General features: G+C 46.7%; 1 protein-coding gene across 1 annotated transcript; it reads left to right on the top strand.

Moving 5' to 3' along the window:
- Positions 1 to 166: 166 nt before the first annotated feature.
- On the top strand, positions 167 to 27,152 carry LOC308467891 (FK506-binding protein 15-like). The gene is made up of 21 exons (XM_080989577.1): positions 167 to 455; positions 7,167 to 7,276; positions 8,868 to 8,988; positions 9,778 to 9,847; positions 11,495 to 11,569; positions 12,383 to 12,481; positions 12,761 to 12,910; positions 13,664 to 13,732; positions 14,595 to 14,738; positions 14,888 to 15,030; positions 15,618 to 15,666; positions 16,449 to 16,530; positions 17,145 to 17,230; positions 18,032 to 18,122; positions 19,221 to 19,330; positions 20,330 to 20,437; positions 21,508 to 21,602; positions 22,145 to 22,247; positions 23,564 to 23,735; positions 24,853 to 24,989; positions 26,165 to 27,152. Exons 1-21 carry the CDS (start codon positions 313 to 315, stop codon positions 26,465 to 26,467), a joined length of 2,460 nt encoding a protein of 819 aa, XP_080845703.1. The 5' UTR covers positions 167 to 312; the 3' UTR covers positions 26,468 to 27,152.
- The last annotated feature ends 244 nt before the right edge of the window (positions 27,153 to 27,396 follow it).

The following is a 27,396-nucleotide window of genomic DNA, read 5'->3' as shown; positions in this document are numbered from 1 at the left end:
CTCAGACGCGTGCCTTCTTCGCCCGGCGAGCGGAGGCGCCACCTCATTGGCCAGCCTCGAGCGAGCGTCACCCGCCCTCCCGCCTCCCTCTCCCAGAAACCAGCTTCCCATTGGTCCAGCCGTGTCCCCCTCCCTTTCCGTCAAACTTAAGAGTCCCGCCGCCAAATTCGCGGCTGCGGCAGCAGCTGATTGCTCGTGTTGCCCTGGACGCGTTTCTTCCCTCCGCGTGCAAGTTTGGCCCGTTTGGGGACCGCGAATGCCGCCGGCCGCTTTGGCTTGCTAGTTTCGCTTCCGCAGCCCAGCGCTTGCGCCATGGCCGAGAAGTTGCAGCCGCGCACTTTGCGGCTCTCGCCTCCCGGCTTGGGCTTAGCCGAGGGGCGCGGGGAGCGAGGGGCCGTCAGGATGTTGGGGGACATGGATGAAGAAGACGAGGCCTTCCAGCTTCCGACGGGAGGGTGAGAATGCGGCGCCTCTCTGCGTGGGGGGAGATGCGGGGTGTGCGAGTGTCTTTGGGTCCGCGTGAGGGGGCGGGGCTGTGTGAGGGGACTAGAGCTGTATGTGGGGCTGGGGCAGCATGTGGGACTAGAGCTGTATGTGGGGCTGGGGCAGCATGTGGGACTAGAACTGTATGTGGGGCTGGGGCTGCATGTGGTTCTGGGGCTGTATGTGGGGCTGGGGCAGCATGTAGGACTAGAGCTGTATGTGGGGCTGGGGTGGGGGTGCAGGCTTGCGAAGGGTGATTCCGAGCACATGCAAAGGGCTTTGTCTGCAATTACGTGCTGTTAGTCGCTGAGAGAGAGGCGAAGTTCAGCAGAGCTAGGCGTCTTTGAGCCAGCAAGGGTCCTTCTCTCTCTCTCTCTCTCTCTCTCTCTCTTTCTTTCGCTCTCTCTCTGCTTCACAGCGTTGCTGGTGAAGATGAAATGGGCGTGGTTTCGTCCAGCTAAGGATGAAATGGGGGGCGCTGGCTTGCATCCGACTAAGCTATGCGTTGGTTATGCCCGCCCATTTCAGTGGACCTACTCTGAGCTGAAACCGAAGTGCCTTGTGTTTTCACTGTTTCTTACATGCTTAGCTTTGGAGCATGCAGTGGCTAAAAAGTTCGCCTCTCATGATGATTGGGTGCGGGAGGCAGGGACCCTGCTGCAGAAATCGTAACCTCCGCAACCCCAGACCGCTACACCACTGGTGATGAGAGTACGCTTGCGCTACAATCCAGAGGGCCAAAGGAACCCCACACCTTTTGTACAGTGAGGGAATACATTATGTTTTAGTAGTGGTTGGGAATTAGGAAGTTCAGCCCAAGGGTTAATGGGGAAAGGAGGATTATTCTTAAAACGCAAGACTTATTGGGGAGTAGACTCCACTGAATTCAACTGACCTTCCCCTTGAATGTACATAGGATTGATTTGCAAACAAATGCCTGTTGCCTGTGCTGTGGTGAAATATTTTCCCTTTTCCTAATTCTAGCTTTCTGTTTCCACTTCTTCTGTGCTGATGTTACACTGAGAGAGAGTCACAAAGTGAGCTTCATCTCCAAGTGGGGGTCTGTACCCTGATTTCCCAGGTCACAATTTGGCATTTTAACTCCTGCCCTAAAGTGGGTGCCAGTAACAGGACTGAATGGAGGTGTTTTGTGGTCTTATATTCCTTTTACAGAAGGAACCCTAAGAAAGATTTCTAGTGCCCTTTACACTGTGACATTTTAGGTGTTCAAAATAAGGGCACTGCACTGCTGCTTTTGGCAACGCTGGCAGTGAGCAAAGGTCAGAGTGACATATAGCCAGTGGGAGTTGTAGTTTTTGGAGTTGAGAAATTTATGGAGAACTGCAGGTGCCCCCCCATATTCAAAATATAGTCCGGCCTCCCCAAGGTCTGAGGGACAGTGGACTGCCCCCCTGCTCAAAACGTTTGCTGCCCCCTGACCTATGTCTTCCCAGAATGTCACTCTCCCCAGAAGGGGAAGCCAAGCTCACAATCTCTGTTCCGCTCACTTCTTTTGTTTTTTTTTTTTAAAGCAATTTATTGGATTTTACAATAGAAGTAAACATAATAAACAATATAACATTTGTCTTAACATAGTTTCACATTTTCTTTGGACTTCCTCACATCTCCCGCTTCCACTTTCATCGTTATAACATTTTGTCAGCAATTTATCATCTTATTTAAATTCTTATATCCCTTCTATATTTCATAATCTTATAATTCTCGAAAGGAGTTAAATTTTCACAGTCTTACTTATTTTCTTAAAAACTTCTAAATTTGGTGGTGCTCAGTTATTTTAGTCTAGCATCTTATTTAGCATTCACTCAAATTACAATGCTTTTGTAAATAATTCTTAAATTTCTTCCAATCCTCCTCAATCCTCTCTTCTCCCAGGTCACGAATTCTGCCGGTCATTTCAGCCAGTTCCATGTAGTCTATCAGTTGCATCTGCCATTCTTCCAGTGTGGGTAGATCTTGAGTTTTCCAGTGTTTTGCGAGAAGTATCCTTGCTGCTGTTGTTGCATACATAAAAAATGTCTGGTCCTTCTTTGCCACCCCTTGGCCGACAATACCCAAAAGGAAAGCCTCTGGTTTCTTAGTGAAGGTATATTTAAATACCTTTTTCAATTCATTATAAATCATTTCCCAGAACGCCTTCACTTTAGGGCAAGTCCACCAGAGGTGGAAGAACGTTCCCTCACACTCTTTACATTTCCAACACTTATTATCAGACAGGTGGTAAATTTTTGCAAGTTTGACTGGGGTCATATACCATCTATAAATCATTTTCATTACATTTTCTTTCAGAGCGTTACATGCAGTAAATTTCAATCCATTACTCCACAACCTCTCCCAGTCCTCAAACATGATATTATACCCAATGTCCTGTGCCCACCTTATCATAGCCGATTTAACCGTTTCATCTTGTGTATTCCATTTCAACAGCAAGTTATACATCCTTGAAAGTACCTTAATCTTTGGTTCTAACAATTCTGTTTCTAGTTTCGATTTCTCCACCTGGAACCCTAGTTTCTTATCATTTTTAAAAACTTCTTTAATCTGAGCGTAATGTAACCAATCTCGCACTTTGTCTTTCATTTTCTCCAAACTCTGCAATTTCCAATTGTCTCCATCCTTTTCTAGTATTTCCCAATATTTTGGCCATTTAGCCTCCATATTGGGTCTTTTTCGGGCCTTAGCTTCCAGAGGTGAAAGCCACCTTGGTGTTTTATTTTCCAGCAAGTCTTTATATTTTGTCCAGACATTAAACAGTGATTTTCTGACAATATGGTTCTTAAAGGCCTTATTTGCTTTAACCTTGTCATACCATAAATATGCATGCCATCCAAAAGCATTGTTAAACCCTTCCAGATCTAACACATCAGTGTCTTCAAGAAGTAGCCAATCTTTTAGCCAGCAGAACGCTGCGGCTTCATAATACAACTTTAAGTCTGGCAGGGCAAAGCCCCCTCTTTGTTTTGCATCAGTTAATATCTTAAACTTAATTCTGGGCTTTTTGCCCTGCCAGACAAACTTAGAAATGTCTCTCTGCCACTTCTGAAAGCACTCCGTTTTGTCCAGAACCTGAAGTGTTTGAAATAAAAACAACATCCTTGGCAATACATTCATCTTAATAGCAGCAATTCGGCCTAACAAAGAAAGTTTCAATTTTGACCAACTATCTAAGTCTCTCTTAATTTCTGTCCAACATTTTTCATAGTTGTCCTTAAATAGACTTAGATTTTTTGCTGTTATGTTTACCCCTAGGTATTTTACTTTTTTAACCACATTAAGTTCCGTCTCATTCTGAAACCGTTCTGACTCTGTATCAGTCAAATTTTTCCCCAAAACCTTAGTTTTCTGTTTATTTAATTTAAATCCAGCCACCCGACCAAAGTCATTAATCAGTTGTAATACTCTTTTCGTACTGGGCTCTGGCTTCTGCAGGGTCAAAACCAGGTCATCTGCGAAAGCTTTTAATTTATATTGTTTCTGACCGACCTGAATTCCTTCCGCCAACCGATCCCCTCTAATCATGTTCAATAGCACTTCCAGAACCGAAATGAATAACAAAGGGGAGATAGGGCAACCTTGTCGTGTCCCTTTTTCAATTTTGAACTCTTCTGTAACCACATTGTTAACTATCAATTTAGCTTTCTGTTCTGAATATATCGCCTCAATCCCATTCTCAAAACCCCGTCCCACTCCCATCTCTTTTAAATTTCCCATCATAAATTTCCAGGAGATATTGTCAAAGGCCTTCTCCGCATCTATAAAAATTAAAACTGCTTTTGTGTTTATATCTGTTTGCAAAAGTTCCAAAATGTCAATAATGTTCCTTGTATTAGCAAACAGATGTCTACCTGGGAGAAAGCCGGCCTGGTCCTTATGAATTACTTCATTTAAAACTTTTTTAAATCTACTTGCCAGAATGTCTGCAAATATTTTGTAATCCACATTTAGAAGGGAGATGGGACGATAGTTCTTAAGTTGTGTCTTTTCAGCTTCCGACTTTGGTATTAATGTGATGAACGCTTCCTTCCACGACTCCGGTGCCCTCTTCCCCTCCATAATTTCATTGCTGACCTCCATCAAAGGTTGTATCAAATAGTCTTTTAATGTCTTATAGTACTTGGAAGTCAGCCCATCTGGCCCTGGAGTCCGCTCACTTCTTTTGGGAGCCCCTCAAACATGCATGTTGCCACTTGTGGTTTTTCTCTAGCTGTTTGGGGTGCTGTCAGGCATTTAAAATGGGCACTTCACCCCTTGGATATTTTTGCTTGGTGTTCAGTATAGCATGGAGTTTGGGTCTAAGGCTGGAGATTTAATGTTTGAAGGTACTTGGCCTTAGGATGTGTGTGTTGTTTCTTTGTTTATTTGTTTGTTTGTTTTAATCTGCAAGTTTCTAGCTCTCAGGAGTGCGGGGACCTGGGCTAGGATGTGTGGTAACTGGTAAGTTTCTGCTTCCAGAACAACCCTGAGATGAGATACTGTACTTCTGAATGTCTGTAGGGAAAACCACTTGTGTTCAGCCAGGTTTATTCCCTCTCCCCACCTTCCTGGCAGTGAATCTCCGTATGTGGGGAAAGGTAAACCGCAAGGGCAGGGCTTGTATCTTTGCAACACAATAGTACCTTGGGTTACATATGCTTCAGGTTACAGACTCCACTAACCCAGAAATAGTACCTCAGATTGAGAACAGAAATTGTGCTCCGGTGGCACGGCGGCAGCAGGCGGCCCCATTAGCTAAAGTGGTGCTTCAGGTTAAGAACAGTTTCAGGTTAAGAACGGACCTCTTCAACAAATTAAGTACTTAAGCCGAGGTACCACTGTAATGGATACCTTTTAAATTTTTGTTTTGTTTACAATGTCTTCTGGACATCTGTTCCAAAACCAAAGCATTCCAAAACCAAGGCGTACTTTCCGATAGAAAGTAACGCAAAATGGATTAATCCATTCCAGACAATTAAAAACAACTCCCAGAATAGCAATTTAGCATGAAAATGACTATCTAATTAGACTATTGATCCATAAAATAAAAGCAATAGACCAGGCTGCTATCTGCTACCCAGTATTAAAAACTGGCAGTGATTTACCCATTGCCATTGGAGGGATGAGTGCACGGGGTGTGTGATGGAGAGTTCTAGTGGCGGGGGGCGGGAGGGATGGAAAGGAAGGCAAAATTCATCTCTCTGAGGAGCCAGTTGGCTTCTCTCGCTCCCCCCATGCCAGCCTTTCTGGATCCCTCCACCCACCCACCCACCCCGCCACTTGGGTGTGTGAAGAACTCTTACTGCAGTGGTGGCACCAGCATCCTGTCACGGCAGCCACTTCTGGGCCTGAATCGGTGGCAGCGAAAGCAGAGAAGGCGAAGTCGCTACATCATCAACAACACCCTTCTCTGCTTCCAGATTTCACTGCCGGCACCAACTGAGGGAAGGCCGTGCCGAGCAGGCAGGGGGTGTCGCTGCCACCCTCTGGGTCCCTCTGACACCACTGTCCTTGCAGCATCAGCCACCCCCTCCTCCGCTTTCGGGTGTTGCCAGTGGCCGGCGCGGCCAGCGCTGAATAAGGGAAGCCAAGGTCAGGCAGCAAGCAAGCAGGCAACGGAAGTGTGGCACTTAAAACAAAAGTGCACCCCCCCAATGAAGTACGTTCAGATTCCAAAAAAAGTTTGAAAACCTGAACACTCATTTCCGGGTTTGAAGCGTTCGGGTTCCAAGTAGTTTGTGAACTAAGCTGTTCAAAAACCAAGGTACCACTGTACTAGGTTCTGTAAAAGCTTGGGTGCAATAATTGGGCAACGGCCTTTTCAGTTTTAGGGACTTTGTAGTTTAGACAGAAAGCAAGTAAGAGATAATATGATAGAAGTTTATCAAATTAGGCATGGCATGGAGAAAGTGGATAGGGAACAGTTTCTCTCCCTCTTGTGAACATCCGATGAAGCTGAATGTTGGAAGACCTTCAGGAAAAGCAAAAGAAAGTACTTTCTCACATCATGCACAGTTAAACTACAGAACTCTCCCGCAGGAGGCAGGAATGGCCACCAACTTGGGTGACTTTAAAAGAGGATTAGAAAAATTCAGGGAGGAGAAGGCTAGCGATGTTTAGTCACCGTGGCTGTGCTCACCAAGTTGGTGGCAGCAGGGCTTCTGAACAACTGTTGCTGGAAGCCACAGGAGGGGAGAGGCCTCTTGTGCTTGGGTTCTGTTGGCTACTGTAAGAACAGAATGCTGGACTTGCTGGGCCTCTGGCCAGATCCTGCAGGCTTTTCTTTTGTTCTTAAGAGAGGTTATAGAAACTAATAGGAAAAGGAAGGGATTGTCTCCAACTAAGTTCTGCTTAGAGAAGACTCACAATGTGTCTACTCCTTTAGGTAAAGGGTAAAGGGGCCCCTGACCATTAGGTCCAGTCGTGACCGACTCTGGGGTTGCGGCGCTCATCTCGCTTTATTGGCCGAGGGAGCCGGCGTACAGGTTCCGGGTCATGTGGCCAGCGTCCTAATCACTGACAGGATTCTAGTTTTTGAATCCATTACTCTCTGGTCTTTGGGGAAGGCTGCAACAAAATCGCCAACCTGCAGTGAAACATGAGCATCTGTGTGCTTGCAGATACATGTCTTCTTCCCACCTGCTTGCCTCTCTCTGTGAATGAAGTGAATGGTTACTTTTCTCTCTGCCCAGGACCAGGCTGGCCTCTCTCTTTGGACAGGATCAGACAGCTACAGAATCTGGAAATGTGCTCTTCCAATACATGTCACCCAGGCAGCCTAAAAAAGGTCAACTAGCTACTGGTAAGTAAACTGTTCACAATGCCTAGGAACATAAGTCGAGCCCTTGTGGACCATCTAGTCCAACCTTTGGTTCTGAAGCCCCACAGAATCAACTGGGTTGGTCAACTCCTGAGTAGTGCTGGGGAGAGACCCCTGACCTGGGGCCCCAGAAAGGTGCTGGTGGTCTGTATTCACCACACTGAGGTAGATGGACCCAGTGGTTTGACGCCATACAAGGCAACTTCCTGTTCTGAAATCATATTGTGAGAAGGGCATTATATGAAGAATGGGAGAGAAGTAAAAAATCAGTAGTGACCAAAACACCATGGTGGCTGTCACCAATGGAATCTATGACAGTTCATAGGAAAAATATGAACAGTGATTGGTTAACATACAAGGATTTAGTAGAGGAAATAAGTAGCAACCCGAAAATAAAGGACCTAAGAGAACTGAAACAGAAGGGAATAACCTGGCTGGAATATTATCAACTAAAAGCCGCCAAACTATTTTTGAATTGGCAAAGAAAGGAGGAGGATATCAAAGAAATTACAGTAAAATGGGAGAGGGACCTGGGACATATGATCAAACCCAGTATTTGGAATGAATAATGGACTAAAAAATCATGGCTTGCTTCCTTATAAGGGAAAATCTTATGAAAATGTACTATAGATGGTACTTGACCCCCCGTAAAACTAGCAATAATAAATAAATCATATAATAACAAGTGCAGGAGATGTAAAGAACAGTTAGGAACATATTACTATATGTGGTGGTCCTGTCTAGAGATATAAAGATTTTGGAATATGATTTATGAAGAGATAAAGAGATTGATAAAAACTACATTTAGCAATAATCCGGAAGAATTTTTACTAGGAATGGTTTCAGATAATATTCCCAAAAACAAAACCAGGTTATTTATGTATGCAATGTCAGCAGCAAGGGTTATAGTGGCAAAACACTGGAAAGATAAAAATACACCCAGTAAAGATGAATGGGAGCTCGTGAAGCTGACAGATGCAATAAGAGATAAACCTAAAAACATGGTGAAAGAAGAATGGGAATGTTTAAATAATTATCTAGGGGATAAGGGTACATCAATAAAGACCTGGTTATGTTTAGAATGATACCACATAGGGAAATGTTCCCTGATACCAAGATGAGGGATTCTATGGAATGCAGATAGAGAGAATTGATAAGAATAATGATCTGTTGTGATCTTGACGGAAGCGTACAATGGACAAGCCTTCTTGTATTTTGGCGCATTTCCCCTCCCCTTTCCCCCCACTTTTTTCTTTCCCCTCCTCCTCCTTTCCTCTTTTTTCTTCTTCCCCATAATGGCTTATGTTCTATGCCATGTACTTTGATATTTTTTGTAGTTTTTTAGCTTTTTCCATTATTGTTATTAATAATTTTTCTTTTGTAATTTTGGTTGTTTATATTTATCTGTATTTGTTTAAGGCAAGATAAAAGTATTAAAAGAAAAAAAAAGTCAACTTCCTGTTTTCCATTAATCTGAGCAACTGCCTCAGACAAGGGAGCTAACTTGGCCTGATGTTTGCAAGCAATGTTCTGTTTGCAACAGAGCACTTACCCTTCTCATGTGCTGCTCCAGCTGCAGGTCTGTCTACCCAGAAGCATCCTCCTGCAGCTGCTCCTGCAGCCGCTGCTGCTCCTGCGTCCACTGCAGCAGTGCATTCAGTTTTCTTCGCTACAGTTGTTCATGCATATTTGTTGTGAGTACTACAGTAGGGGGGATGAGCTGCAGTGTGTTCTTGCTACCCAAATCCTGTGCTCACATCTTTTGCAATCATCTCTCCATCTTGCCTGGCTTCTTCGGAAAGAGGTGGAACTGAACAACAGTGGGGGGTGGTCGATTAGGGCGAATGGGGCACCGCCAACTCAACCTCAGTCTGCCCCCACCTGCCTGTTGTTGTTTTTTTACTTCCAGCCAATCAGGCTGTGGATATCATTGACTCTGGCTCGATGTGCTGTTGATTTCCTTGCCTTATGCTACACCAGTGAAAGCAGGTCCAGTAGGAAGGTACCCCCTCATTCTGCCCTCAGCTGGCTCCCACCTGCCTGCCTTCTTACGTCCAACCGATCCAGAGGGCAGGACTTCCTGTCAGCTTCCTCTCCCCCCTCAGTCTCTATGCTGCCATGGTAGAACACAGCAAGGAGGAGGATGGGGACAGCCCTAGACTTAGCTGGCCCTTCTTGTTGTTGGCTCTGGTGCCACCTATAGTTGGGCTCGCTGCATTCACCCCAATGAGGTACCAGCCAACACTGAACTGAACTGAGGGTAGAGACCTCCTGGGATGGGGAGCTTGTGGGCTGATAAACTGTTGCTGGGCTGCTACCGCTCACCCCCCACATCGCCCCTCGCCGCTGGCCAGATGGCCTGGGCTGATGGGAGTCAAACAACCCCTGGGAAGTCTTTGTAAAGAGCCGCTTAATATAACCCATGGGGTTGGCATGGTGGCAACAATTGTGGGAAGCTAAGAGGTGTTCTCTTCTCATTCCAGTACCAATGGGAAATATGTGAAACATGGCAAGTATAGAGCAGCTGTAGTGGGCAGCAATGCAACCAAGGAGGTAAGAGGAGGAGGTGTGGTGTCTTGAAGTAGCCTGGCCTTCTGTCAACCTCCTGTGCTCCAGATGTTTGGGGCTACAGCTGCTGTTGGTTCTAAACATTTGGAGGATACCGGGTTGATGTAGGTTGGGCTAAGGAAATGCTTCCCTTTGTCTGAATCCTGGTTTCCCGATGGTGTCTTACTCTGGAAAAAGCAAAGGTGCTGTTTTGGCTCCTGTCTCTTTCTGCCCAATCAGCTCACAAGGGTTATAGCTCCCATTTTTCTTATTCTGACCTCACTTCTCTACAAAAAGTATTCGTAGCAGGGAAGGGGCTGTCGCTCAGTAACACAGCATCCACTTTGCAGACTTAAGCTCCCAAATCCAATTTTTTTTTAAATGATATTTATTAAAGTTTCAGAAACAAAAGATTACATAGATAAAAAGAAACAAGAGAAAAAATAAAAAAGAGAAAAAATACAAAATACAGAAAAAAATAAATAAAAAACATTTAAAAACAAATCAATCTTTCCGTACCTTACATTTCATTTCCTTGCTTCCCTGACCTCCTCTCACCTCCCTTTTTTGTATTCCAGTTCAATTGGTTAATTCAGCAATTCCTTTCCCTCTTTGTTTTTATCTTAATCCTTTAACTTAATATATTATAGCTTTGGATTCTCACCTATTAACAATCCATTTTTACATACACCTTTATAACATTGCTGCTAAAAGCTCCCAAATCCTATCACTAGCTCCTCTGGGTAGGGCTGGGGACACTGCTGCCGGTCAGAGTAGGCAGTCCTGAGCTAGGGAGACTAGTGGTTTGATTCAGTCCAAGGCCCTGTGCTCTTATTTAACTAGAACCACGTGGACTAGAATCTTGACAAAAGAAGGGCCTAGGGGGTATTGTGTGCGGAGTGGATAGAGGGAGGTGAGACAGTAACTTTGTCGTGGCTTGAAAAACCAATAAATGTTCCCACCACACTCAAAAAAGAAAGGGGGTTTCAGCAGCTTATGTTGGAAAAGGGATTCAGTTTTTCCAGCCTCTGTCCTTTTCAGCCCAGTCAGCCAGCTCTTCAGTGGTTTGTTCTGCCCCACTTTGCTATGAAAGGATTCACAGGTGTTTTACAACCAACAGATAAAATATGTCAGGAAACATACACGTTTATTCCAGGAAGACTCTGGTATGATTGCCTTGTCCCACTCCCCTATTGCAGGTGAGGGTGGTGGGGACAGGATAAAACACTGGGCTGTCATTCTCGTTGATTGGGCAGAAAAGGACAGATCTCACCCCTTGGTTTCTCCGCAGTCCAGGTGTAGGGAGCCTTTGGTCCTCCAGAGACAGCTCCCATCACCCCTCTCCACTGGCCATGCTGGCAAGAGCCAATGGGTGTTGAAGCTCAGCACCAAAGGCTCCCCACGCCTGCTCCATTGTAACGAAGTCATTCCACATGTAATTAAGCCAGGCACCTGCAACCAAAGCAATTCCTACGATGAACACCTCTGATGTATTTGTATGTTAATGTGTCATTTGGCTGTTGGGGTGCTGTGGAAATGCTACCTGGTATAAGAAGAGCTCCAGGTGCTTTTGAAAACAGCCAGCCCCGTAGTTTTTGATTCCTCACTTTTGCTCCTGTTTTCTTCTGTCCATCTATCTCTTGTGGAATCCAGTACAGAGTGCTTCTTTACACCAGCAAGCAGCAGCAGATTGCGACCGCCAGGATTGATGCATGGTTTGTATTCACGGTAAGCTTTGGTGTTAAGACCTGCAAGGACCATGGCATAGGCTGAGGTTACACAATGCAACACATCTTGCTGAAGCTAAGGAGGTGTGGAGCTGGTTGGCTCCTGGACAGCAGACCTTCTAGGAACCCTGTGGGGCTGCCTTGAGATCTCTCATGTAGTAATAGAAATCACTCGGCATAAGCCAGGTATTGTGCATCCAGAAGGTCAGCAGCTGCAGCAGATTGCGACCGCCAGCATCCATGCCTGGTTTGTATTCACGGTAGGCTTTGACGTTAAGACCTGCAAGGACCATGGCATAGGCTGAAGCTAAGCAGAATTCTTTGGTGGTTTGAAATGCACATTGCATATGAGGTCTCAGCTGTGGTCAATAAATTTCAGTGGGTCTGCTTTCAGTAGAGCTAATGCTTGTTGCAACCCATTAGATTTGAGTAGTGTTAGATCCAAGGGCCCCCTCTATGGTTAAAACGCTTACCTAGAGGTAACAAAGTAAAGTAGATGACATTCTGCCCTCTGTCCTACTGTAGCTTACATCCCTTGGGGTAGCCCTCCACCCCGAAATCCTATAGCATTTTTCCATTTCTAAACATGACACACTACAGACGTTGATGTTTGTGTGTGTGTGCTCAGAGTAGACTCACTGAAATTAATGCACCAAAGTTCATCATGTCCATCAATTTTCATGGGTCTGCTCTGAGTAGGGCTAATATTGGGACACAACCCAAAGTCTTTAGCAAGACCCATCATTAAGAAAGTTGTTTTGAGAAGAGGCTGTCTGCTGCTCAGAATTCCACTTTCTCCTTTCTCTTTCCGCAGGTGCAGCCCAACAACTACTGCACATTTTATGATGATCAGAGGCAGATTTGGTCCATCATGTTTGAATCAGAAATGGCAGCTGTGGACTTCAGCAAGCAGGTGCCAGAGGCGTGCACTGCATTGTGGGGTGGGGGGTGGCTCTCCTGCAGACACTGAACTAGTGTTCACAGGAGCTCAGCTCTCTTGCATCAGTCGCCAGATGCTTTCTCTGCCAACCACTAAGAAGCATCCAAGGAGGGCAAGGAATGGTGGTGTAGCCAGTTGGGGCCTTTTCAGGCCCCTGGGGTCTTCAGCCAGTGCTGTGTTGGGCCAGATTGCATAGGTGCAGATGACAATGCAGGCTAATAACACAAATGGCTTGGTTCTTCCTCTTTGCAGCTGTGCATTGCCAAGTATAACAGCAGCCGTTCTCCTGACTCAGTGCTGTGCCAGGATCTTGTTCTCGGAGACGGCCAAGGTGTGGCGACTGGAGATGTCCTGGAGATCACTTTTACAGGCTGGCTGTTCCAGAACGGTAGTCTTGGGCAGGTGAGACCTGGCAGAGGGGGTGTCTGGGGATGATGGGGGTTGAAGTCTCTAGCAGCACTGCATGGCCACAGCTTTCCCACTCCTGGTTTATAGATTGCATACAGCCCTTTTCTTCCACAACCCCATCCTTTTGCCTTTCAATAACATTGCAAGGAAATGAAACAGGAGAGGGACTTGATGAGACTCACCCAGCTTGCTTCACAGCTCAATGTGCATTTGACCCCAACCCCAATGAGCTCTAGCCAGTGCTTTTCCATGGGGCTTGCACTGGTTGCTCTCCAGAGGTGGGGCCTTGCCCAGCCTTGCCGCCCTTTCTCAACTGGGGATGCTGACCTTCTTCCTGGGAAGCACATGCTCTTAGGCCCTGAGCTTCACCTGTCTCCAAGGTGTAGATCCTATTTCTCAACCTCATTTTACCCAATCTGTAACATGGGAGGCACCGCTAGGTAGGGGATTCAACATAGAAAGCTGCCTTGCACTGCATCAGGCCACCGGTCTAGGTTGGCATCGCCCACATTGACTGGCAGTAGCTCTCCAGGCTTCCAAGCAAAAGTCTTTCCCTGACCTTACTTGGAGATGCCAGGGTTGAACCTGGAACCTTCTGCCTGCAAAACAGGTGCTGTGTCCCTGAGCTGTGCCCCGTCCTTCGATACTCATTGCTGTTGGCTCAGCAGTGGGAGTAGTGGAACGTGAACCTATTACCTTCCGCGTTAAAAGTAATTTCACCCCATTGACCTTCCACTTTTGGAACAGGTTTTCGACTCAAATATAAATAAAGAGAAATTACTCCGTCTGAAGCTAGGCTCTGGCAAAGTCATCAAGGTAAGATGGCGCTACTCTTCCCACCGCACTGAAAGGATTCTTTCTTCCACTTCCACATCTAAGCAGAGTTCAGCAGCCCAGGCTATGTGGAAGGCTTAATAGCAGTGATGTTTTCTGAGCTCAAACCCAGATCAAATGGCTTCCTCAAGAACGGCAGGCAGGTAGCTGTCCCATCTTGTCTACGCTTGCCAGGATCTGGTGGAGTGGGAGGCCCAGACAGGGTCCCTCGATCCCTACAAAATTCCTGATCCTGCCCTACTGGTCAGTCAGGCTTGCCCTTTCTTTACAGGAGGGGTGGGGAACCTCAGGCCCAGCAGGGACTGAAACCGGCCCTCAGGATTCACCACAGGCCATGCCCCTTGCCAAGCCTGCTCTGTGGCCTGGACCAAAACAGTCCTGGACCTCCAGTGCTGCTTCTTGCTGTCCTGGATGAGAGACAGAGAGGGGAGTGTGAGTGGGTGTCTAAAGTAGCATATTGTACAAAGATAAAAATTACATTCATTGCCCCTCCCACTTTCCCCTCTAGCCCCGCCCACTCCTGGCATGCTCCTCCCCACCAAGAAGGTTGCCCCAGAGGGAATGGTTTCCATTCCTGCTTAAAGCTACTTTCCTCAAGACTTCAAGAGAACTGTCAGTATTCCTGTGCCCTGCTCTCAACCAGCCTTTACCAACCTGACAAACACACACACAGATCCTGTGGACTCCAACTCCCATCAGCCCCAGCCAGCGCCTACTGATTGGAGTTGGAGTCCAAGGTGTCTGGATGATATCAAGTTGGCGAAGGCTGTGTGGTTCTGGCACTTAGCGAAGGCGGTCACCCAAACTTGTTTTCTGCTTGGTTCTCCGTTTTTGGAACTTGAAGGGCTGGGAAGATGGGATGATTGGCATGAAGAGAGGAGGCAGGCGGTTCCTCCTTGTCCCGCCAGCATTGGCTTACGGGCCTTTGGCAGAAGCTGAACGCATTCCTCCGGACTCAACTCTGGCCTTTGAGGTGGAAGTCAAACGGGTGAGTGTGTCTTCCTCCCAATGTGTTAGCAACCAAGAGAACCTCAGAAGGTTGTTGGGTGGTCAGTCTACTGCCTGGATAAGGTTCTACAAATGGAGACAGTGGTTGCCTTGACCAGACTCCATGATGCCCCTCTTTTGCTCCCTTAGGTGAGGTTTGCAAAGGGCGCTGACTCCGCCGGACAGAACCTGGGCCCCAGGGACTCCCTCACACCTTCACCAGCACCACAATCAGGAAGCCCCGCTACAGACCCAGCATGGCTGACTCCTCCTACTCCCGCTCCAAAGCCAGGGTGAGAAATAAACTGAGGGTGCCCTTAGCTTTTAAGCCCTCCATTCTCCCAGCTGTCGCATCCTAACTCTGCAGTAAACAGGTTGCCACCTCTGTGTTTGAGGCTTTTGGCCTTCACCTCAGCTGCATAACTCAGGCCCCATCTGCACTGTACCACCTTGGGTGGATGAAGTCCGGTATACAAATTCAATAAATCACAATAAATCATATATTCCAAATAGCGCCATGCCATTTTCAACAGCTGTGGCTTCCTCCAAAGAACCTGGCAGGGGCCACATTCCAGGGCTGGGCTGGGGCTCCAGTGGACAGAGCAACAGATGCTGCTCCTGCCTTCTGTGCAGCCAGAAAATACACCATGTGGGGCTTCTTTCTGCACACACCTCTCCCTGTCCAGGGAAGCAAGGTGCACTGTCACAGTTCAAGGACACATTCCAGCCAGGCTATAGCTCCCTTGGGGAGGTCATGAGGTGGGGTTGGTGAGGGGCTTGGCCGAGGCAGAGTCCCAAAGGCCAGTTTGAGTATCCTACCCCGTAATAGACTCTTCCTACTATGCTCAGGTTTGTTAACTCCCTTCCTTCCATACTGCAGGGAGCCAGCTGTGCGTGCCAAATCAAGCTCTATTAGCAAACAGCTAGCGGTAAGTCCCCATTGGAGCCAAATCTTCCTATTGATTGTATAGTTCCTGTTGAATGTGACCAAAGCAATGAGAAGTAACTTGGTCCTCTCATAGAGAGAGGGATCCTTATTGGTGAGCATTTTTTGAGAAACTCAAAAGCTCCCACATAATAAAGTTACTGTATTTTTTGGTCTATAAGACCTATTTTTTAGGACTTAGATTTAAGAAAATGGGGGGAAATGTATCTGTGTATAAGACCCCCCCTGATTTTTGACATTATTTTTAAGAGAAAAAGCCTAGTCTTATACACGGAAAAATACGGTGTGTCACAGTTCCTGTTGAGGAACATAGCAAGCTGCCTTATACCAAGTGAGACTGCTCATCCACCTAGCTCCCTACTGTCTACACTGATTGGCAGTGAAGGAGGGGAGGGCCCTTTTTTTAGTTAATTACCTGCTTCTCCAGGGTTTCAGACAGGGGGCATTCCCTGCCTACCAGGTATCAAACCTGGGGCCTTTTGCATGAAACTGTGTGTCTTGCCCTCCCTAGATCTAGTATTCACCCCAAACTGGTTTTGGGTCTGAATCTTAATTTGAGGGAAAGCCTTGTAAGGATCATCAATCATTTTGTTTGTATGTCGCCTTTCCCAAGTTAAAACAATGCTCAAAGCGGCTTACAACGTATTAAAAAACCCCATAGCTACAAATGTTCTGGCATGCCTCTCTCTCGTTAATGTGGGATTTGAAGCCTCCAGGGTCCCTTTCCACTTCCCAGGAGGGTTAATTGTGCATTGTCTTCTTCAGGAGCCGCATGCCATTCAAGAATTTTCAACCTTCTGTCCGAATGACTACCGTCCAATGGCCCCTCTTCAGTGGGCAATGCAAGGTAAAAAGTGTGTTCCCTTGTTGTGCCTTGGTGATGGTCACCAACTAGGGTGGCTTCAAAAGAGGGTTAAGCAAGTTCATGGAGGAGAGGGCTGTCAATGGCCACTGGCACTGTGGCTGCGCCCTCCCTCCACGGCTGGAGGAAAGAATGCTTCTGAATGCCAGTGGCTGGAAACCGCAGGAGGGGAGAGGGCTGTTTGCAGGCTTCCCATGGGGGCACCTGGTTGGTCACTGTGAGAAGAGGGTGCCAGACTAGATGGGTCACTGGCCTGATCTGGCAGGGTTCTTCTTGAGTGCAGTGGCTCTACTCAGTAGAATTTAGTTGGACACAACCCAGAAGCCAGCATGATGATTGTGCATGGAAAGCGGAGGAAATCTGGATGTGTGGGGATGGGGGAGCAGTGTCCTTCATTTGCTGTAGATCAGCTTGAGCAGAGTCTGCATCTGTCACTGGCATTGTGTTTAGATGCTTGAATTGATCTGTTTGTGTGCTTACTCCTCTGGGTTCCTTTGGGTGGAAATAGAGACAAACATTTTGATGATGATGATGATGATGATGATGATGGACTGCTTGTATTGAGATGGGCAACGCTGATGCCTCTGCTTTCTTCCTAGCTCCTCATCCAGCTGTCTCGGGGCTCCAGGTGCCTGCTGCCCCCCAACCACACCCACCCCTTCCAAGAACCCCTCAAAACTGTCAGGTAAGGAGTCTTTTGTAGGCAGGGAAAGGTTCTTTAATAGGCTGCCAAGTGAGGCACAACATCCTGCTCTGTTCCCTGGTTTGCTCAAGACAGGGGCATGTGACTAGCAGGCTAGACTAAGTTTCCTCATCCTTTTCTGTCAGTGTCAGGTCTTCATTTGCAAAATAGGAAGGGTGAAGCATAACCATGAAGGTAATAGCCCTTCGGTGCAAATCCCAAAAGCGCTAGATTAAGACCTAGCAGCATTCATAGCCTTGGGTTGGAGGGAAGCAATTTGTTACCTCAGCAGAGGTAGTTTCCACCAAATCCAGCGGGGATCTTCTATATATTATATGATCTTTAGAAGAATGTAAGAAGAACCTCTGCTGGATCAGGCCAACGGCCTATCTTGCCCAGCATCCTGTTCACATGGGGCACCTGTTCTCAGTGGCTACCTGGATGCCCCAGTGCAAAGTGCACAAACAGTGCCTGCGTGCAAGAGCTCTTTCCCCTCCCCCAGTTTCCAGCAACTGGCATTCAGAAGCATTCCTTCTTCCAGCCATTAGCTGTCGAGGCCAGTAGCCATCAATAGGCGCCTCCCCCATGGATCTGCCCAATCCTCTTTTAAAGGTGTCCAAATGGTTGTCCACCATTGCCTTTTGCAGGAGAGGATCCCTTGCAGTCCTTGGCCTTTGGGTCATCTAGCCCTTGAGAGCAGGCTTAAGCAATCCTGCTGTTTTAATGGGGGACCTTTTTGCCGTCTGTTTGGTCAGTGTGACAAGTCACCTGACTCTCCTTTCCCTCCCCCACCTGTGTTCTCAGCCTTATGCAGGGATGCCATATGCTTACCCACAAGTGAGTGCCGCAGTTTCCCAGCTCCAGCCTGTTGGGTTGTGCCCAGCTCCTTTCCAAGGTATGTTCAAACTGTGCACTATGTAGCTTTGGGAGCTGCTTTCAAACATTAACTTTTTTAAAAAAAGCAAAACCCTTTATTAACATTGTTGACAACCCAAAAGTCTGGTAGCAGGCTTGCCATATATGAAGAAAGCAAACAGAAAATAATAAGAGAAAGAAATGGTGACACACCAGTATTAATTAAGACACCCATATTTCCCAAACTGGTACGGATAGTGAATGTTGAGCACCTACCTCTGTAGCCCAGGAAATGAAATCCTACCTGTTGAGCATTAACTCAGTGAAAGTTAGAAATTCCCCCGTTCAGAGCATCACAGCCTACTGGATCAGGCCAGTGACCCATGTAGTCCAGCATTTTCTTCTTACAGTGGCCAACCAAATGCCTGTGGGAAACCCACAAGCAGGATCTGAGCACCTTTCCCTTCCTGTGCTTTTCAGCAGCTGGTATTCAGAAGCATTTATTGCCCTCAATTGTGAAGTCAGAACATGGACATCATGGCTAGTTGCCATCAATAGCCTTCTCCTCCTCCATGAATTTGTCCAATCCTCTTTTAAAGCCATCCAAGTTGGTGGTCATCACTGCCTCACGAAGTCTGCACTGTGTGAAGAAGCATTTCCTTTTGCCTTATTCCAGCCGTTTAAAAGCTGGGAATAGGCAGCTAAGTTGCCCTAAAGTCCCCCACCCTAGAAGATTCACGGCTGCTTGTCAAGATGCTCAAGGACAACTGTATTCTTTTCTCCCTGCCCTTTCTTATTGGTGTGACCCCTCTCCTCCCGCCCTGTCCACTTCTACAGTGGTACCTCTGGTTAAGTACTTAATTCATTCTGGAGGTCCGTTCTTAACCTGAAACTGTTCTTAACCTGAAACACCACTTTAGCTAATGGGGCCTCCCGCTGCTCCCACGCTGCTGCTACGCGATTTCTGTTCTCATCCTGAAGCAAAGTTCTTAACCCGAGGTACTGTTTCTGGGTTAGCAGAGTCTGTAATCTGAAGCATATGTAACCCAAGGTACCACTGCATTTGCTTCTGCTGGCAGTCTCATTTTGAAACAACAATAACAAACACAACCTTGCAAAGTTTTCTTTCCTCTCACAGCAGCTGGAGACATTGGTTCATTCCTGCTGACAGAGACCCGGCAGCAGAACACAGAGATCCGCCTGGCCGTTGGGAAGGTGGCTGACAAGATGGACCAGCTGTCAGTCAAGGTAATACAGAACTTTCAGGATAGGAAGCTGCTTAAGAACTGCTTTGCTAGGACTTTCCAGAAACAATAGGAAGGTGTTTTTCTTGCAACAGGCTTTTCCAGTGGGCTGAAAAGCTCCCACCCCTGAGGTGTTGGTTTTGTATTGTTTATTATTTTATTTCATAAAAAAACCTCAAAGCACTTTACAAAAAGAATAAAACAATAGAATTATTAGTAAAAACGATTTAAATATTCAAAAAATTAAAACCAGCGATAAACTAGAAACCTATCAGCATTCTAGAGATCTAAAGAAGCATGTGCCGAAAAGGGTACAGGCAGTTCCCCATTTACATGGGGTTTGCGTTCTGAGGCACTGTGCATGTCAGCCTGCCCCGCACCCCTGAGGGCCAAAACTGGTGTGCCCACAGATGGGGAGTTGCCTGTACAGTGAAGGTGCCTGCCTGATATTGATCGTTGTTCAACTGTTTTAAGGCTTTTAAACAATTTTGGCATTTTATGTTCATTGTATAATACATATATCAGGCAGTATATACATTTTCTGAAATAATAAATCAATCTACCTTCAGGTTTTGCTTCTGTTTCATACTGTTTGGAGAACTGTATCTAGCTGCTTTTATAGTAGGCTTGTGAATTGTCTTTTTAATCTCTGATGGGGGGGAGGTTTGGGACTAGGGAAGTTGCTTCAGCTAGGTGGTGGAGCACCTCTTTGCATGCAGAAGGTTCCATGTTAGCTCCCTGACGTTTCCAGGTAGGACTGGGCGACACCCCAGTCTGAAAACCCAGGGAGATGCTGCCCGCCAGTGTTGACAGCACTGAGCTAGATGGAGCCAGTGGTCTGATACTGAGCCAGGTTGCTGTGCTCCCAGCAGTTTCTCTCCTTGGCAAACAAGTGAGCAGCTCAAAGGGCCCAGGCCTGATCTGGCTTCTTCTCTCCCGTGTGCTGATGCTTCAAGCTGCACCTCCTTTTTGTTTTTCCTTTCTCTCCCCACACCCCTTGCAGCTGGAGGAACTGCGGAAGCAAAACTCTGGCCCTGGTTTGCTGCCAGGCATCTCTTCTGTTACCATGGAAACCTCTATGATCATGAGTAACATCCAGCGTATCCTGCAGGTAAAGAGCCTGTCTACTTGAGAGCATGAAGACTAGAACACCTTGCTTTTACCTTCAGCTGAAGGGTCACAGCTAAGCAGCAGAGCATGTGATTCGCAGGCAACAGGTCCTGGGTACAGTCCCCAATAGTGTCTCCTGGCAGGGCTGAGAGAGACCCCGTGCCTGAAACCCTGGAGGAGATGCTGCCAGTCAGTGGGGAGCCTTGGGCACAAATGCTGCCCTGTCCTTCCCTGTTCCTGCTCTGCACCTTCCTTGAGTTCTTTTGGCCAGCTGGAAGTGTCTTTGTTGCTAGCCTGGATGTGGAGTAATTGGTGTAGAGACTTCTAATCTCCTGTATTATAGCCACATCTGTTGCTCCACCCACTTTTGTCCCTAGCCCCGCCTACACCAGGACTGTTGATCCAGAGGCAAGGCAGCCTTTGGACTGGCAGAGGTTCTTTGCCCCTGTTGTAGGCTTCACTGAGCTAGATACACACAGCTATCTGGCTTGAGCTAAGGGAGCTTTCTCTGTTCCAGTTCATCTAAGGCTGCACTAGCAATTGACCTTTTAGTATTGCAGCTCCAGACATCCAGAAATCAGACCAGGGCCTAGTGTGACGCGGTTCAGATGCCTCTTGAAAGCATGCTTGCTTTGGAGGGCTTTCCATCCTGAGATGCCACTTATGAAGATCAAGTTTTATACCTGCTGAAATGGTGTTGTTTTTTAAAGTTGAGTAGAATAGATGGGCTTATTGTATCAGAGTTTGTGAAACTGATTTTATTCATTCTCAGAGCTTGGATTTCTGTGTTGTATTTTGCTTTTACCATGTATCTTGCTTCCATGGCTTCATGCAGTACAGCTGTCTCGCAATTTGCTTACTAAATAAAGTTTACCTAGGAGGCTTGCAAAAGGGGAGCAGCTCCAAACTGCCCATGTTCTGTCCATGACCATGGCGGAAGACCACAACGATTTCTCTCCTCAAATCTGGGTCCCCGAGAGAGGTTGGGGAAGAGATTGTGGCTGGAGATTGTGAGAGTTGTAGAGGCCAGGACTGACTCTGACGCATTCCGTTTTGCTCTTTGTGCCACAGGAAAATGAGAGGTTGAAACAGGAGATCGTTGAGAAGAGCAGCCACATTGAGGAGCAGAACAAGAAGATTGGTGAATTGATTGACCGCAACCAACGGTGAGGGAGACTCTTGCTCACTTTTAATGCTCTATGAGAAACAGCTGGTATTTGTGGCTGAAGCCTAAAGCTCAGGTGGCCTGGCTCAATCCCCAGGCAACCCAAGGCTCCTGTCAGTCAAAGTGGACAGTACTGGGTTGGATGGACAAATAGAGGAATACAGGAATATAGCCAGTGTGGGGTTCCAGTTAAGAGGGTCTGTCAGAGTAAGATCTGGGAGACCATGGTTCCAATCCCCACTCTGCCATGAAGGTGACCTTGGGCCAGTCACTCTCTCCCAGCCTAACCTACCTCACAGGCTTGTTGTGAAGATAAAAAAGGGAGGAAAAATATATACCAGTATTTGAGCTCCTTGGAGGAAAGATGGAACATAAAATAAGAACTATTAGGATTCTGATATAAAGGATACAAGCTCTCCTAGGGTGGCTTTTGAAAAGTGAGATCTACGTATGATACTGCCTTGATTTCTTTTTTTACATGAGAGGATGGAAAGTATCAAATCATGCAAACATTCACGTGTGCAAAAAACAATTCTTCCCCAGCTATGTGGAGCAGAGCAACCTGATATTTGAGCAGAGCAACAGCTCATTGCAGAGGACCATGAAGCACACCCAGGCAAGAGTCCTACATGCTGAACAGGAGAAGGTAAGCCCTGGCAGTGTGACAGCCACAACAGGAGGGCCAAGTGACTGAGGCTGTGGGGAGGGCAAGTGCTATCCCAGGATCCCGTCCTTGAGTTCACAATCGCTAGTGCAGGTCACTATTCCCCTTTGCCTGCAGGCCAGAAAGAAGTTACGTTTCTGAGCAGCAGCAGCAACAAAATAGAACAAACGATTGGCTAGGTATACATGCACATACAGGTAAAAGATTCATAAGCTTCAGGCAATCCTTTGAAAAGCACCTCAGGTTGGCATGATGTGAGCAAGCATAGTGAACGTCCCCCTCACTTCCTCCTATGCAGCCAAGAAGAAGGGTGTGAGAGTTTCCACTTCTAGGTAACTGCTGCTTCCTCTGTTGTCTGTACTGAGAACAGCCATTAATATTAAGTAGAATTAGTTTCTGAAGTTAGCTTATTGAAACAAACATTTGAAGTTGGTGTGTTTGATATTAACCATAGTTGATGTTAGCGTTAGCTGCAGCTCGTTGTACCAGGGAACACAGCAAACCATGGCTAGGCATAAGTGTCAGGGTTCCTCGGCGCATGAGAGGAGGAGATGTAAGGGGAGAGCATGCAATTCCAGGTTTGCTGTGGCCTGTTCTTGCTTGGGCATCAGCATGCAAACCCCGCCATTAAGGGATCTTCCATGCATCTTACCCTGAGGCCGCTGGGATTTTGAGTGATATAATCAGCCCTTGGACCACAGAATAAGCAGAGTGTGCTTAACCCAGAATGCCATTGCCTCTTTTGATAAAACTTTCTCCCCTCTTGCTGTTCTTGCTTCTGGTGGTGTTAACTCTCCTCTCCTTGTCTCCGCTTTTCTCTCTAGCACATGCCGCCACTGGATCACTTGCAATTCCCAGGAACAGCATGCTGTCTCCAACAGTGGAGGGAGACCCTAGCCCTTGTGACTGCGGACTGTGGATAGCTTTTCCTGCTCCATTGCTAAAGCCATCCAACTTGGTGGCCTTCATTCCATCTTGTGGGAGAGAGCTCTGCTGTGTGAAGATGTCCTTTCTTTTGTCTGTCCTGAATTTTCTGGGGAAATCTTTTCTGCTCTCCATTTCATGCACCTTTGTCGTGCATGCTTTCTCCTGAACTAACTAAAAAGCCCAAGGCTTCTGCCTCCCCCCGCTCCTCATAGCCTTGCCAGTAGACCAGTTCTGCAAGGTGTTTCCTGGGAGACTCATTCTTAGCATTTGGGAGCCTCCAAAAGCACAGCTCTTGCATCCTCTCAGGAAACGTCTTGCGGGCACTCCTTCCCCATATGTTCTTCTGTCTCTTCTGCTCCTTTGTGTTGCAGGTCAGAATCAGCAAGAAGCTAGCGGAAGCCACGGCGCAGATAACCCAGCTCCAGCTGGAGCTGGCCCGTCATCAGAAGCAGGAGATGAATCTTCATTCCCAACTGAATGAAGCCCTGACAGAGTTGGAGAGGCAGAAAGCCCAGGTCAGCCTACTCCGTGCACAGCTGGCAGGTAAGGGAAGCTGAGAGGAGGCGCTGAAATGGCAGAAGAGCACTATCCAAGCACATGCAGAGTAGTTTTATCATCCTAGGAAATTCTTTAGCTTGCTGGTAGGGAGCCTGTGGCCCTCAAAGTATTACTGGCCTTCACCTCCCATGAGCCCCAGCAAGCGTAGCCAGGGATGATGGGCGTTGGAGTCCAGCAACCTCTGGAGGTCCTGCTCATTAGGGCCTCCTGCAGTGTAGCTGTTAAAGACTCAGACACAGTGTCTCCAAAAAGACTCTTGACTTTAATTCCATCTGTTTAAAAAAGGCAAACTTCTTGATTGATTGTATTTCTATGCTGCTTTTTGTTGAAATGAATCTCCAGCTTACAAACAATAACATAATGTAACATAATAGAAAATGGGTTTGTGCATATTCTGCACCTTCCTTGCCCTGCATGCAAGAGCAGAGCGGTGTAAGAGTGAGAAGAAACATGTGATATGTCTTTAAAATTACACGGAGGCCCCACCCACACTATACAGCATTATCATGCCACTGCAGTCAGGCCTGACTTTCTCCCAAGGAATCCTGGGAAGTGTGATTTTTTTCAGCTGCCAATACAGTGGTACCTTGAGTTACAGACGCTTCAGGTTACAGACGCTTCAGATTACAGACTCCACTAACCCAGAAATAGTACCTCGGGTTAAGAATTTTGTTTCAGGATGAGAACAGAAATCGTGCTCCGGTGGCGTGGCAGCAGCAGCAGCAGCGGGAGGACCCATTAGGTAAAGTGGTACCTTAGGTTAAGTTTCAGGTTAAGAACGGACCTCCAGAACGAAATAAGTACTTAACCCGAGGTACCACTGTAGTTGTATAGAAGTGGAGAGCCCTGCTTAAGCAGCCATTTCCAGCATAGTTTAACAGTTTGGGAATTGTAGCTGGGGGTTTGTGGCAGACTGGGGTTTCCCACCACCTCTCAGCTCCCTTAACAGAATGTTCTCAGTTCCCAGAATGTCTTGTGGGAAGCTGTGAGTGTTTAAAGCATATAGTGCAGATGGCGCTTAGCTACAGCAGTGGATGGAAACAGGGACATGCACTGTGGCACAGGCTTCGTCTGTCACTGGCTATGTGCCCCACCTCCACAGAACTTGAGAAGTTGTCTGACGACATGAAAAGCAGATACCAGGAGGAGAACCTGATCGGGAAGAAGTTAGATGAGAAGGTGGTAGCCCTGGAAGAGGAGCTGGTTGATCTCCACGTTCAGAAGGAGAATCTGGAGAAGGTAGTGCCCAGGGGTGGCAAAAGTCATCACCCGAGGCCAGAAGTGGCTCCCTGGAAAACTCTCTCTGACCCTTAGGATTCTCCCAGTGCCACCCCTCCCCCCAGCTTTGCACCCTTGACTGTTCTTTGCCTCCCTGGAAGATGCCCTTGAACTCTGATCATGCATCTTCTTTCATTCTTAAATGGAGGATTGAAAGGGACAAGTGGGCAAATTAACGTGTGTTGCTCCACTACCATCATCCCTCTTATATCATCTGGGTTATGACATTGCCCTTGAATCCCTGAGGCAAAGGCTTTGGGACATCTCACATAGGGACCTGCGATCCCGATCTTATGTAATTTGTAGCCTGGTCACAGCTGGAATCCAATATGGGTATGACTATCAAATATCCTCATACCTTAGGAATTTGTCTGTACCTACCTATCGGCATTTATTTACCAAAGCCAGACTAAATGTATTTCCCTTGGAAGTTCTAAATGACAGGCTGAGAGGCATCCTCTATCAGAATAGGCTTTGTTTATGTTCTGCAGACATCGATTGCATGAACACACAAGGGACCAACTGATCAATCCCCTACTGGCAAATTTTCCAGGAAAATCTGAAGCCTCCCTTATTAAATACCTTTTGGAAGACAGGTCAAATGATATTACACTGGCCGTGGCAAAGTTTCTTTCGGAGGTTGTAAGAAACAAAGATCATTATGCCCTAGATAAAACAAAATGACTGCCTTGGTTTCTTCCATCTGTCTGTCTGGTTGTTTTAACTGTATCTAGTTTAGAAATTGTTTTGTGGATCTTTGGACCACAATAAAGTATTGATAGATAGATATCATTATGACACCACAGTCTACACTGTGCCTCATTTCCAAAGGAAACACAGACTAAGTGCCTGGACCCCTGGAATCTTGCACCGGTCAGAGATTGGGGTGGCATTTAGCCCCATATTACTAATCATGGGAGCAGCAAAGAGGGTGAAGCCCAGCTCTCTAGAAATAACAGGTTGTATCTAAGGTACTACAAAGTGAAAGTCACTTAGCTGTGCCTGTGTGGCTGAGTAGGGATTCAAACCCTGGTCTCCTGAGTCCTGGTTAGAGACCAACCATTACACAGTACTTTCATCAGGGGCTGGAGTCTTTTTTGTGGCTAATAATCCCCCCTCCCCTCTACTTGTTCCAGACAACAACTCTGCAGCTGCTGGAGAGTCAGGAGGAGCAAAGGGGGAGCAGCAGCACCGAGGAGGAAGGGCCTGCGGAAAGGAAGCAGCCAAGTGCCGCACCCCTTTATGGGGATCCCCACAGCAACTCTCTCCGAGAACCAGCACCAGTGGCATCCCCCGCTCCTTTGGCTAATCTGAAGGAAAGCTCAAGCAGTCCGCCATTCACCGCTCTCGAAGGAGCCCAAGACAGTCTGCTTTTTGCAGCTCCTGAGGCTCATTCTTCGGAAGCACCGGTTGAACAAACTCGTGCAACCTCTGCTTAAACTGCAAGGCCGCCTCTCAGGCTCTCCGCCAGAATTGAGAAGGAGAGGCCAAGCACTCAGGGTGAAATGGACACAATAGAAATAATTTTGAAATAATTCGATTTTTTTTTTACTTGCATTTGGGTCTTTGGCTAATGTTTTCTCATTTGCATCTATTTCCTTTCTAATTTGATCGAATTTTTCCTCTCTAATTCTTTTTTGTATCGCATCATGTTGTATATAAAATCCTCTTATGAAAGCTTTGCTTGCATCCCTTTTCACTCTGATGTATGTTTCTTGTGCCATGTTTATTTGAAAAAATTCCTTCAGATGTTCTTGTGCTTTGTTCATTATCTTTTCATTGTTTAAGATTTTTTCTTTCATTCATTCTCCATCTTCGGTTAAGAATGGGATCTGTTCTGGAGCCTGGCCACATCCCAAAAACTTTGTAACTGGAGACGCCCTTCTGTGCATGCGCACAGCTCAATTGAGCACTTCTGTGCATGACCACGCAGTGAAACCCGGAAGTATACACTTCCAGGTTTGCAACCCAAGGATTACGTTACCCAAAGGTAACAGAACCCAAGGGTCAACTGTATTTTTCTGTTGTTTCTTAACTCCATCATAATTGAATTATGGTCTGTTATTGATTTAGGTTGTATTTCTACCTTTTTGATTTTCCAAATTAAATTGTTTGTTATCCAAATTCCAGCTATTCTTCCTGCCTATTGCTTGGCCTCAGAATAATTTGTGTATTATTTTTTCATTTGGGTATCTATGTCTCCATGCGTCTTTTAAATTTAAATTTTCTGCCGTTTGAAAAAATGAATATGGTAATGTCCCTTCTTTTGATTTTTCCCCTCTCTCTGTTCTAATTCTATTGACTTAATGCCTGAGAACCTGAGATCCAGGCATACCCCTGTCACGCAAATATAGTATTTCACACTTAC

This window comes from Podarcis pityusensis (genome assembly GCF_964106645.2).
Source record: "Podarcis pityusensis genome assembly, chromosome: Z".
Taxonomy (NCBI): Eukaryota; Metazoa; Chordata; class Lepidosauria; order Squamata; family Lacertidae; genus Podarcis; species Podarcis pityusensis.
Note: the sequence above shows the minus strand (reverse complement) of the source record. Positions and strands in the feature narration are given on the sequence as shown.

What these genes read in the sequence shown, in the direction of transcription:
- LOC308467891 (XM_080989577.1), top strand. Translation starts at nt 313, where the DNA reads ATGGCCGAGAAGTTGCAGCCGCGCACTTTGCGGCTCTCGCCTCCCGGC. An exon ending in GCTCTGGCAAAGTCATCAAG is followed by an intron (nt 13,733 to 14,594) that starts GTAAGATGGCGC and finishes TGGAACTTGAAG; the next exon opens with GGCTGGGAAGATGGGATGAT. An exon ending in GTGCCCAGCTCCTTTCCAAG is followed by an intron (nt 18,123 to 19,220) that starts GTATGTTCAAAC and finishes TTCCTCTCACAG; the next exon opens with CAGCTGGAGACATTGGTTCA.